Genomic DNA, 12,983 nt, shown 5'->3' with positions numbered 1-12,983 from the left:
GTTGGGGGGGGGGGGGGGGGGGGGGGAGTGGCTCTTCTTGGGTCTGCTGCCGACTTCTAGCTCGGTGCTTCTGTCTTTCAGAGCCAATCAGTTTTCAAGGAGGAACAGGGTGGGAGATTAAGATACAGCTTTCCTAAGTCCCAGACTCTCCAGAACATTGTTGTTCTAAGACAGAACTCTGCTTTAGGGTGATCTGGGAGTGTCTAATGTAAATGTAGATTTCTGGGTCTCACTGGAGATGTGGGAAGGGGTGACTCAAGAATCTCTATTATAACGATGATTCCAACATTGCTCGCCAATTTGAACACTTATCTAGAAGGTGGGAAGCACCTTTGCTTGTTTTTGCTGTCCAGTTCCAGGTCAGGACACCTGCCGAGGCTGGAGCTCGCATTATTTGTGTCATCTAAATGATGCTGCAGATGGCCCCTTCCATGTTTACCTCCAAATCTGAGTTTAAATAAGTTAGAATCATCTATCTCAAAGTACACCCCACACACCCCCAATTTAAACCCTTTGTTTTAAAGACGGAAAACAGGCCCAAGATTATAGAGGGTCAGGACTGGAATCCAGGACTGGAGTCTGTAAGGCCTCTAATTTCCCCAGGCCCCCTCCAGGGAATTGTGGGCACAGGGAGTGGAGGGAGCCCGCTCAGAAAGGCCCCTGTACGACGGCCCGCAGGGTGGATGGCGAGGCTGGTGAGCATGACGGAGCTGGAGGACCGCCTGCAGTGCCCCATCTGCCTCGAGGTCTTCAAGGAGCCCCTAATGCTGCAGTGCGGCCACTCCTACTGCAAAGGCTGCCTGCTGTCCCTGTTCTGCCACCTGGACTCCGAGCTGCGTTGCCCTGTGTGCCGGCAGGAGGTGGACGGCAGCCGCTCCCCGCCTAACGTCTCCCTGGCGCGGGTGATCGAAGCCCTGGGACTCCCGCGGGACCCGGAGCCCAAGGTCTGCGCGCACCACCGGAACCCGCTCAGCCTCTTCTGCGAGAAGGACCAGGAGCTCATCTGCGGCCTCTGCGGCCTGCTGGGCTCCCACCAGCACCACCAGGTCACGCCGGTCTCCACCGTCTACAGCCGCATGAAGGTGGGCCCCGAGGCTGCTGGGGGGCGGCAGCCAGGTCACCCGGGGGGCCCACAGAACCCAGCCTCTGCGCTCTCTGGCGCCATCGCCCGGCGCAGAAGGGTCCTGGGACAGCGAGTTCTCTCCAGCCCTGTCCTGGAGCAGAACTCAAGGCATTCATTCCGTCCCTCACGTTCTGAGCAGCTGCTGGGGATTAAAGTGGTTCTAAAGCTGGAGAGCCCCTGCGTCACGTGCCAGCCCGTCTCGGCTTTGTTGGTCTTTGTAGCTCTGGTTGGTTTCTTGAACGCTCCTGGGACTGCACTCTCAGGCACATGAGGACAGGGACTCTGTTTTGTTCCCTGGGGTATTTTTGTGCCTGGAGCCGTGCCTGGCTTAGTAAACGTTCAAAATGTATTTGTGGAATCAATGGATTCCTGCCCTCCTGACCTTTGCCTCAGGTCTAGCAGATCGTTATTTAACATAATAATAATAATAGCAACAACAACAATAGTGATACCATCTTAGGTTAATATGTTGATCTAAGGTTGTGAAGGATTGTTATATTTTGCAAACGAGGAAACAGGCTCAGACAAGGTCACACAGCTTGGCTGGCAGAGCTAGGACTCAAACCAAGGCCAGTTTTCTTCGCACTGCCAACAGATCAAGAAAGGGCAGGAAGGGCACTTGGAAGTGAATTATTATAGGGTTTGTGGCCTGGTATTGGAGGGGAAGTGGGCATACACTCGAGGAATGACAAAAAAAAATAGTGAGGTGGTCAGGAAAAGAAAGAACATGGAGATCTGCAGGCAGGCGGCTAAGTGCTCTGGGCAGCATCTCTTTGCTCCTTCAACCCTGGGAGACAAGTAGGAAACAGGCAGGGCCAGCCAGGTCATCCGCCAGCCCCGCCTCCCCACAGGCATTTACTGGGCATCTCGTCTGTGCTAGGTGATGTGCTAGTGCCCATCATACAGCACGCTGCCCTGCGGGAGTTCACAGTCTGGATGTCTGGTGTGTCAGGGGCTGTCGTCAAAGTTAAATAGTCTCCAGGTGAGACTTCCTGGAACATGGCTCCTGCATGGTCTCAGGTGGGCAGGGACGGCTTCCTGGAGGAATAGACTACAGAACCAAGACTTGAATCACAAGGAGGACGAGATAAGAAAAGAAGGGGAGGAAAAGCATTCCAAGTGTACGAGATAAGAAAAGAAGGGGAGGAAAAGCATTCCAAGAAAGCACTGCCAGAAATGATGAGCACACACACATACACACACAATGACAGCACATGCAAAAGCCCAGGAGGCAAACAGCATGGCACATTTGAGGATTTATAAGTCATTGCATTAAGCCCAAGGGAGAGCGAGATGGGAGCCAGATGGGGCAGGTCATGGAAAGACCTGTGTGACACGTGTTGAGATTTGTAGTTTGTTCAGAGAACCATGGTGGTGTGGTTTGGGCACTGGAAGTTTTTAAGCAGAGTTGTGATGGAGTCCTATCCCTTTGCCAAAGGGGTAAATTGGAGAGCAAGGCTGGGGATAAGAGATTGGGAGTCAGAGTCTGCAGAGTGATAAGGGAAGACACTGATGATGCTCCAAGGAGCACCAGGGTTTAAGGTTTGGGGAGGGAGAGAACCCCGAGGAAGGGGACAGAAAGAATCAACAGAGGAAGCAGGGACACTGGCTGCATGTGGCTTCCTGGAAATCAGAGGAACAGAGCATTTTAACCAGAACAAGATCACTTGTGTGAAATGTCTGCTGAGGATTCAAAAGAGTGTCAGCTTTAACAGTAAGAACTGGTTACCTTGGCAAGAGTAGTTTTGGGGAAGTGTGGAAGGAGGACATCCAATTGTAATATAATGAAATGGAACCCATGTTTTATTAGCAGGTGGCTGCCCGGGAGAGAAGGAAACACTTGGGAGCTTGCTCATCATTTCTGGCAAAGAGTCAGGGCCCAGCTTGGGTCCTGGTTTTGGATGTGGGTTTTTTTTGTAATCCCAAGATTCTTCTGTGTGATGTGACTCAATTATGTTTCTTTATCAGATCCCTGTTATGCTTTCCTGTTTTCTCCTATTGATTGAGATCTTGAGATACTTTATTTTCACAATTGTGTTTCCCCTCACTGTGGCCCAGTTGCTGAGAAAGAACTAGTCCCATATCTCTCTGCCTCATGAGGGTTACCACTGGAATGCCCTTTCTTGGGTTGCTGTGAAATTTTATGCCTCCTTATTCAGAGCAAGGTCTCTGTATCCATTTATTCTTTACCCAGCTCCCTTTCTGAAAGGCTCTTGTGGGTGACTTCTCTGTGGGAACCTTCTAAGCGAGAGTCAGTACACACCATGGGCATAAACCCACAGGGCCCTAGTCAAGTAGTGCAGCCTAGATGGTGGTCTAGGTGGTCCTGCTTGGACTCCTAAGGATAGATCAGATTTGGGGCCAGAGCATCCCAGGAGAAGTGAGTTTATTTCACCCTTGGGAGCCCCTAAATCTAGGCTCAGATCAAACCTGCCAGGGATGGATTCAGATCTTTATAAGGTATTGGGGACTCACCAGGTATAACCTGGGCCACCACATGCACTACTGGCCTCACTTGGGGACAGGCCTTTTGTAATGACTCTTGATCAAATGCCCACTGATTCTGGACCTCCTGGTGACTGGAGAGTTTACCTGGTGGGTACCCTACAGGTAGCATTCCATGCAGGGAGTATTGGCTTGAGACCTGCAATCACCTCTCTTGAATGTTGTGTGGTGACTTCCAGGTGGCTGTAACATGTTTAGCATCTCTCTCCATGTCTTGGAGAGGGATGACTTAGAGTTCCTCTGCTGTCTGGGCAGTTCCTGCCATCTGTGTGGAACATTCTTGAATAATCGTAATTATTTTGAGGTCAAGGGCACCTGGGTAGCTCTGGTGCCTAAATGGTTGCACTGGGAGTGCTAGTGGCCATTGGGATGCTCCCTAGAAGTGTGAGGCCCAGGGCTGGCCCCAAGGAGCTAAGAGCCTAAAGGGGTCAGCCACTCACGGGGGCCATGGCACATTGCCTCCAGGAGGAGCTTGCAACCCTCATCTCTGACCTGAAGCAGGAGCAGAAGAAGGTGGATGAGCATATCGGCAAGCTGGTGAACAATAGGACCCGGATTGTTGTGAGTGCCCTTTCCCTCTGCCCCTACGCTGGGACCAGCCACCTTCCCTCTCCTACAGAGCCCAGTTCTCATTTGTCCTTTACAGGAATCCATGCCTTCCATATAAAGCCAGCATTCAAAGCATGCCAGGGCAGGGTGGGGAAGGTGCAAATCTCAGGGGACTTCAACCCAGTTGTCAGGACTGCCTCTAAGTTGGCTTGTATTCCTGGAGTCCTTGGGACTGAGATAAGCCAGAAGCTAAGTCCCAGAGGTAAACACCCAAAGTGTGGGCATGACGCCCCAGCCCCTGCCTCTCGTGTCTGCTTGACCTTGACAGTCTGTGTGGTGCCTTCTCAGTACCTTGCAGCTCAGGCATGGAAAGGCCTGAAGCTCCCCTTGGCTGTCTGACTTTCCTCAGTGAGAGGCACACTGGGGCTGGGAGGTGCGGAGCCCAGGCCCTGCAGGTGATTGTGAAACAGCAGTGGTATCCCCGGAATATCCCTCACTTTTGAGAAGGAGGCAGCATCACCCCGATCAATGGAGATAAACTCGAGGTCACACGGGAAGCCTGGCTATCTCACTCCAAATCCTGCTCTCCTGGGGCTTTTCAGACTTTTTTTCAGTTTTAAAACCCTGTGATAAAGCAAAATCTTACTTGCACACATAATAGTTAAGATGGCGAAAGCAGAGCCACTGCTTTGAAATGGGAACTGGGGACCCTGCCTCTGCCCTGCAACTGTTGCCCACTCCCATGGTCCCCATGGGGCCTCCAGGCACAGTGTGAAGGGGTGGGCAGGATTCAGTCCTGGGACTTGGGTACCAGCCATGACAGGCCCTCCCTGTTCTAGAATGAATCCGATGTCTTCAGCTGGGTGATCCGCCGTGAGTTCCAAGAGTTGCACCACCTAGTGGACGAGGAGAAGGCCCGCTGCCTGGAAGGGGTGGAAGGTCACACCCGTGGCCTCGTGGCCTCCCTGGACATGCAGCTGGAGCAGGCTCACAGCACACGGGAGCGGCTGGTCCAAGCCAAGTGTGTGCTGGAGCAGTTTGGTAATGAGAATCACCATGAGTTCATCCGGGTGAGTGGCTAAAGCCCCCAGGGCTTCAAGAGCCTCCCCTTCCTAAGTAAGGGCTTTTGCATAGCCTCTGCCATGCCCTAACCTACCTCTCTCTTGTCTTCCAGAAGTACCACTCCATGGCCTCCAGGTAATAACTTTGGGAGGATGCTCTCAGCATGGGTCTGGTGGCTGCGGGCACAGGCATCTCTTCTCTATGAGTTCCTCCCCTCAGTGTCACCAGTGCCTCAGGAGCAGCTGGCAACATCTGGCTCTATACTGGGGCCAGGGAAAACAGAGATGAAGTCAGGTCCCTGCCTTCAGGGGTTTTGCAGACTGGTGGGAGGTGGCCAGTGAACTGTGGTTACGTCGTGGTGGGTACCTAGAACAATAGAAGCGACAGAAATACACAGAGGAGGAGGTGACTGTGGAGGGAGATTGGCAAAGACAGTGTATGGGTGGGGTAGCTGACAAGGGAGAGGACAGGAGTTTGCCATGCAAGCCAAGCCATACTACTTGAAGGGGCAAAGTAGTATGTGGACTTGGGAGTATTATGAGAAGTTCAGTATTGCTGGACTGTGAATTATGCACAGATTGACACGGGAAATAAGGTGGGAGAATGGTCAGAATGAGGGGCTTGACATTTGCGCTCTGGCTTGTGGAAAGGGATTGGATCCATGTCTAGTCCCAACAAGTGAATAGTCCATGCAGTTTCTGAGCCTTTCTCGTACCCCATTTATGAGTCTCCTTGTTTTCTCAAATTTTCTTTTTTTCCCAACATTTATTGATTGATTGATTTTTAGAGAGAGAGAATAAGTGGGGTGGGAGAGAGGAACATCGGTTTGTTGTTCTACTTATTTATGCATTCATTGGTTGATTCTTGGTGTGCCCTGACCAGGGATTGAACCTGTAACCTTGGCATATTGGGACGATGTTCAACCAACTGAGCTTCCTGGCCAGGACCTCAGATTTTCTTTAGTTTCCGGGACAATTTGATTGGGAGCATTGGTTTAAATGAATGGACAAAGAATCTGATTGGCTCTGTATCTGGGTCATCCATTACAGAGAAGTGGTCCTGAAATGTTAGGATGCACCAGAATCGCCTGGAGGGCTCATTAACACACCATCACTGGGCCCCAGTATTCAGTTTCTGATTCAGCAGGTCTGGGGTGCTACCCAAGAAAATTTGCATTTCTAACAAGCTTCCAGGTGATGCTACTGGTCTAGGACCTGCAGTTTGAGGACCACTGATGTAGAGTATTTCCCCTTCCAGGAAGGAGGCGGGTCCTCGGAGAAGGAGGTGGAGGGGAGGAAATGATGGGCATCCTGAGTGCACAGCCTGCTGAACTGTAATGGACTTGCCTATGGGTAGGTGCATGGTACGCAGCTCTGCCAACACTGCACCCTGTTGCCTCCAGGGCAGAGCTCCAGCCGGCCCGACCTTTGGAAAGCACGTTCAACCCCATCTCCTTCAAACCAGGCCTCCACCAGGCTGACATCAAGCTGACTGTGTGGAAAAGGCTCTTCCGCAAGGTTCTGCCAGGTGCGGCCCCATCCCATCCTCATTTCTGAGGGCTGCTGGTATAAAGTACAGAGAGCTGGGAGGCCTGCATGGGCTAGTGGGGAGAGAACGGGAATGGGGTTCCACCAAACAGTTTGGGTCAAACTCAGCTCCATCTCCTACTAACTGGGCAAGTTCTATAATTTCTGAGTCTCTGTTTCCTCACCTGTAAAGGGCTATTAACCCCCACCTTGCTAGGCTGATATTTATAAATGTGTGTGCGTGTGTGTATGTGTGTATGGGTGTGTATGGGTGTGTATATGTGTGTGCGTGTGTGTATGTGTGTGTATGTGTGTATGTGTGTGTGTAGTTTAGTGCTTAATAAATGTAGCTGTTACTTTGTCAAAAAATACTCAGACATTTCATTAACATTTTCATTACTGGCACATAAAGGCGATCAATCAATAGACTGATTTCATCCAACAAAGACATACAGGGTTTATATAATAGAAAAGGGGGGGAGAGAAAAAAAACCATGTTCTTTGAACTCTGAATGTTGTTTGCACATTTTTGTTGTAAACTGATTAGCTGGCAGCTAGCAAAGAGGTCAGTTGCGAGTTTGTCCTTGAATAGGCTGCTTAGGGTATCAAAGAAACCAAGTGCAGTTGTTATGGATTCTCCAGAAAACCTGGGGAGTTTAGCTGTGGACCACACATGACAGGCTGTCTTCCAGGTCCTTCCATCAGCGCCTCCACCTGAAGCAGGCCTGTACCATGTCCCTTACAAGAAGGCCTTGGCTCACAGCTGTTTATTTTTTCTACCCTGCAGGCATCATTCATTCATTCATTCAGCCAACATTCTAAGGGTGCCTATTCTGTGCCTGGTCCCTTCTAGGCCAGTGCAGTTCCTCTTCTGAGGAGCTAGGGCCTCCAATCAACCTTCCTTGGGGCAGGGTCTACTGCCTTTTGAAAAATGCCTTCTCTGATCTTTCCTAGCCCCGGAGTCTCTCAAGCTGGATCCCACCACAGCCCACCCACTCCTGGAACTCTCCAAGGGCAACACAGTGGTGCAGTGTGGGCTCCTGGCCCAGCGGTGCGCCAGCCAGCCTGAGCGCTTTGACTACAGCACTTGTGTCCTGGCCAGCAGGGGCTTCTCCTGTGGCCGCCACTACTGGGAGGTGGTGGTGGGCATCAAGAGTGACTGGCGCCTGGGAGTCATCAAGGGCACAGCCAGTCGCAAGGGCAAGCTGAGCAAGTCCCCAGAGCATGGCATGTGGCTCATTGGCTTGAAGGAGGGCCGGGTGTATGAGGCTTTTGGCTGCCCGAGGGTGCCCCTGCCCGTGGCCGGACACCCCCACCGCATTGGCGTCTATTTGCATTATGAGCAGGGAGAGCTCACCTTCTTCGATGCTGACCGCCCAGATGACCTGCGACCACTCTACACATTCCAGGCTGACTTCCAGGGCAAGCTCTACCCCATCCTGGACACATGCTGGCATGAAAGGGGCAGCAATTCACTGCCCATGGTGCTGCCCCCGCCCAGCGGGCCCAGTCATCTCAGCTCTCCACAGCCCACCAAGCTGTAGGGGTGCTCATGGGGCTGCCTGCTCACAGGCCCTTCCCATCTGGGCATGGGGACTCCAGGGATTCTGTTGGGTCCAGCAAACAGAGATTACATCTTTACTGTTTGGAAGGTCTTCATGCCTCTGTGACCCTGGAAACATTTAGTGATATGGAGAAAAGGACCACAGTTCCCCATCAGCGAACAGCATGTTTATTTACCTATTGTTAGATTATTAACCTGCTTCTTAACCAGCAGAACTGGGCCTTGGGCTTCCCTTGGTCCCTCCTACCATGCTTGTTGCTTACTCCTCCAACTGAGGGTGGAAACATTCCCATACATAATTTTTCATTATCATTGTGAACTTAAAATAACTTCAAAGACAAGAAATTTTACATTATTTATTTCTTTTTATTTAAAAAATTATTTTTTATTTTTAATGTTGACAAAATTGCAGGTATTCCCCCTTTCCCTGCCCTTTGCTCACCTCTACCCACTTCTGCCTTCCCATCCATATTTCTCTTTAAATGATTTGCAAATATTAGTTACTGTACAGAATTGCTTTATTCTTGGGTCTCCAACCTCTAGTGGGGCCAGAGCTTGCTTCTACCCACTGCCCATTGTTCTGTGGTTAGAGTCACATCAACTATTCCATCACTGCTCTGTCCTTAAAGACTCTCTTGACTTCCCTCTCTGTGAGATGAGATGGAAATGACACTACTTTAAAGCAGAAGCAAGTTGGAACCAGTCAGGGGTTCAGCCCATCCCTGAAAGCTGCCATGCACATGGAGGGAGGCCAGAGCCCATGAATGTTCATGGTGAGCCTGCTCCTGGCCACAACTGATGGTGTCTCTCCCAAGAATCTGAACACTGGGAGAGAGAACATCGTTGAGGACCCAGTCACCTGAGACCTGGTGCTTTAGGCTCTAAAAGTTTAGAGAGCTCCCCAGACTTGAGGTCTGTGAAGCCACCTGAGAGCCTTCCATGGGGAAGAGCTCCATTATGGTGCCATGGCAAGTATCCACATAGGCCACACAGGCAAAGGCTTGACCGACAGCCTGAGTGATCCTCCAGGAACAGAGAGGATGGGAGGCTTGTGAGGTGCTACCTCAAGGCCATGTCCACCCACCTCCTTATCTCACAGGAGACTATCAGAAGATATCACCTCCTAGGCTCTGCTGAAGAATGAGGCTTTTTGCTCCATCTCCCTCCAAGTAGAGTTGCAGACTACAAAACAGCTTAGCGGAGTGTAGAACTGGCTCCTCAGCAACAGCATATCCCACAACTGGTGTTGCAGTCATCAACCCTTTGGTTTCCACGGCATCCTTTTTTGTGTGTACAACAAGGACCACCTGGAGCTGGCACTTTTGGCTAATTTTCCTTCTGCTTTCGATGTAAGTAATAAACTGTCTGAATCAAATGGTGTTTGTATCTTACTGGCTGAATCTGCCAGGCGCTGGCCCTGGGTGCTGTGTGCTTGAAACCTTTCAGACCTTGTTTTTGGATATGCAGCAGTTCCTTCAGTCCTAGGACCGGGCTGGAGTGTCACCCCTCCAAAGCCACTCTCCACTCTTCTTCATCCTGCTCTGTGTCCTGGGAGGCTGGCCCTGATGGAACACAAAACTCTTTGGCTTCTGCTGGGCTCAGCTGATGGGAAGGACTGGCAGGAGATCCAAGGGCAGGAGAGGGGGTTTGAGGTACGTATTTATTTTCCTGGTTTCCTGCCTGCTGGGCTATGGGTTAGCAGCTTCCCTCTACTTAAGAGTCCTGGCAGGTGGCTCCCTCCTTCTGTTACTCTTTCCTTGTTCCTCAGGCCTGGTGGTGAATAGTGCTGCTGCTAGCCCTGAGTACTGCACCATCCCCTGTAAGTTCTCTTAACTCTAACCAGTCCCTTCTTTAAAATGTCCTCAACTACTCTTTTGTGTGCATCTTCCTGCCTTCAGACAGACACCTATTTAATAAATTCTGTTTGGCTAGCCAGAGTTAGTGTTTGCAATCAAAAGATCTTTTTTTTTAAAATATCTTTATTGATTTCAGAGAGGAAGGGAGAGGGAGAGAGTGATAGAACATCCATGATGAGAGAGAATCACCGGTCAGCTGCCTCCTGCACACCCCACAATGGGCATCGAGCCCACAACCCAGGCATGTGCCCTTGACCGGAATCGAACCCGGGACGCATTGTGGTCTGCAGGCTGACGCTCTATCCACTGAGCCAAACCGGCTAGGCCAGGGCAAGATCTTTTTTTTTTAATTAAACATTTTTTAAAATCAAAGACATTCTCTTATATAACCACAATGCAAATGTGTCAAAATCAGGAAATTAACATTGATAAAACACTGTTATCCAGCCTACAGACATTATTCAGATGTCACCCATTGTCCTCCTTGTCCTCTGTTGTAAGACTATTTCAGGTCCAGGATCCAATCCAAGATCACTAGTTACATTTCAGTTGTCATGTCTCTTTAGCTTTCCTTCATCTGGGTCAGTCTTAGTCTTTCTTTGTCCTCTCAACTTTGCCATTTTGAAGAGATGGGACCAATTATTTTGTAGAATGTCCCTCGATTTGGGTGTGTTTAATACCTCATTTGATTCTGGTTATGCATAGATGGCAGGAATACTGCGAAAGTGATGCTACCAACTGGTCGGAGATTGTGACTTGCTCCCATATTGGCAATGTTACTTTTTTCCCTAAAATATCTTATTGATTTCAGAGAGGAAGGGAGAGGGAGAGAGAGATAGAAACATTAATAATGAGGGAGAATCATTGATCGGCTGCCTCCTGTACGCCCTCTACTGGGGATTGAGCCCACAACCTGGGCATGTGCCCTTGACTGGAATTGAACCCAGGACCCTTTAGTCCGCAGGCCAGTGCTCTATCCATTGAGCCAAACTGGCTAGGGCTGGCAATGTTAATTTTGATCACCAAGTCCTGGACATGTCCTCCAACTTTTTCTACTGTAAGTTACTTTCCCCACTTTGTTTTAAATAAAGTAACCTGTTTCTTATAGTAATTGATGGCTCTTGCCTGAATCAAATTACTGCTATGATTGCCATATAGTGATTTTAAAACAATCATTCCTTCTGCATTTATTACTTAACATTTTATTGTAAGGGCCTTTCCTTCTACTTTTATTTATTTCTGTCAATATGAATCTATGGATTCTGATTTTATTAATGAATTATAATCCATTACTATCATAATTTATTTTTATGCTCAGATTGTACCAGATTTGGTCAGTGGGAGCTCCTTCAAGCTGGCTTCTGTGCCTGCCATTCTTTGGGCACATTCTTACTTCTGGCACAAGATGGTCCAGGTTACTCTCCCAGGCCCAGCCCTGCACTCAGCCATGTTGCTAAGGACCCCTGATTCTTTTTAGTGGGAAGTGATATTAGAACCCAAGATCTGGAATCTAGGTGTGGTCATTGCCACTAAAGTGTTATTGAGAATATCCTTCCTGTGGACAGACTAGAGAAAATTTTGTATAATTCTTGCCTTTCACCATTTTATATATGTAGCTCCTTTCTCTCACTGCAAGAAGCCTGGCTCCCACCCTAGCTGGTTTGTCTCAGTGGATAGAGCATTGGCCTGCGGACCGAAGGGTCCTGGGTTCGATTCCAGTCAAGGGCATGTACCTTGGTTGTGGTGTGTGCAGGAGGTTGGGGTGTGCAGGAGGCAGCTGATTGATGTTTCTCTCTCATCGATGTTTTGAACTCTCTTCCTCTCCCCTCCTCTCTGTAAAAAATCAATAAAATATATTTTTTAAAAAGCCTGGCTCTCAACAAAATATAGTTACTTCTTTGCTCAATTCTACAATACACATACACTTGTTTCAGAATTACTATCATTTTACTTTTTACCCAATCCCAGAGGTTTCCCCACTTTGCTTTCTCCTGCCTCCCTAATCTATCATCAATGGATTTCATGTAAACCACTTATATTTCCTCTTATGATTATAATGTATAAAATAAACTGCAAAACTGCCATTCTCTGGAGCATATTCTCAATCCACTGAGACTACTTCTGGGCAATTGTCATCAGTTTGGCTCAAATAAACTCACAAAAATTCTCTACAGGCTTGAATGTTTTTTACGTTGTCAGTATATAATGTTAATATATAAAGGGCACTAAGAGAAAGATGGCATAAGAGTGAGCTGACTTCCAGGGCAACACATTAATATCCTCTATAATAATAAAAGCGTGATATGCTAATTAGACTGGACGACCTTCCCCAAGAAGCTGGGGCGGCGGAGGCAGAGGTGGCCCCGCAGCAGGCCCCAGCCCTAGCACAAAACCTGCATCAGGCCTCTAGTGTTATGATAACAGAAGTACAAATGACCAATAAGTATGAAGACATTCAACCTTAATAACAGCAGTAAAATCCCACTGTTTGCTATTAGATGGGCAAAAATGGAAAGAAAAAAAAGTGAAACCCTAACAAGAAGTGGAGAAATGCGCTCCCAGGGCCCGCCTCCCTACTCTAACATACGGACATCCGCCTTGGGAGACTCCCACGGCACTGGGGCTTCCGGTGCCCCGCCTCTGCGCCCTTTAACCCCGGAAGTTGGGGCGGCCGCGACGTTGCGACAGAACCGTAAAGGCGCGCGGCAGTGGTGCATGGCGCTGTACGCGGCGGCGGCGGCCGTGCTGGCTGGTGTGGAGAGCCGCCAGGGCTCCATCAAAGGACTGGTGTACGCTAG

The 12,983-nt window shown here is 49.4% G+C and overlaps 2 protein-coding genes across 2 annotated transcripts in view; both read left to right on the top strand.

Annotated features, from left to right (window-relative positions):
• TRIM50 (tripartite motif containing 50) overlaps positions 1-8,678 on the top strand; it is an 8,947-nt gene extending 269 nt beyond the window's left edge. The window contains exons 2-7 of the mRNA XM_005877195.1: positions 604-1,082; positions 4,094-4,189; positions 5,017-5,247; positions 5,352-5,374; positions 6,642-6,766; positions 7,720-8,678. Coding sequence (XP_005877257.1) covers positions 684-1,082; positions 4,094-4,189; positions 5,017-5,247; positions 5,352-5,374; positions 6,642-6,766; positions 7,720-8,309 — 1,464 coding nt within the window. The 5' untranslated portion in view covers positions 604-683 and the 3' untranslated portion in view covers positions 8,310-8,678. The remainder of the gene's footprint in view (positions 1-603; positions 1,083-4,093; positions 4,190-5,016; positions 5,248-5,351; positions 5,375-6,641; positions 6,767-7,719) is intronic.
• A 4,174-nt stretch (positions 8,679-12,852) lies between these two features.
• The window catches only part of NSUN5 (NOP2/Sun domain family, member 5), a 9,445-nt gene continuing 9,314 nt past the window's right edge, over positions 12,853-12,983 (top strand). Inside the window, exon 1 of the mRNA XM_014548498.1 lies at positions 12,853-12,983. Within this exon, the coding sequence (XP_014403984.1) occupies positions 12,901-12,983 (83 nt within the window). The 5' untranslated portion in view covers positions 12,853-12,900.

This window comes from Myotis brandtii, unplaced genomic scaffold (genome assembly GCF_000412655.1).
Source record: "Myotis brandtii unplaced genomic scaffold, ASM41265v1 scaffold510, whole genome shotgun sequence".
Taxonomy (NCBI): Eukaryota; Metazoa; Chordata; class Mammalia; order Chiroptera; family Vespertilionidae; genus Myotis; species Myotis brandtii.
Note: the sequence above shows the minus strand (reverse complement) of the source record. Positions and strands in the feature narration are given on the sequence as shown.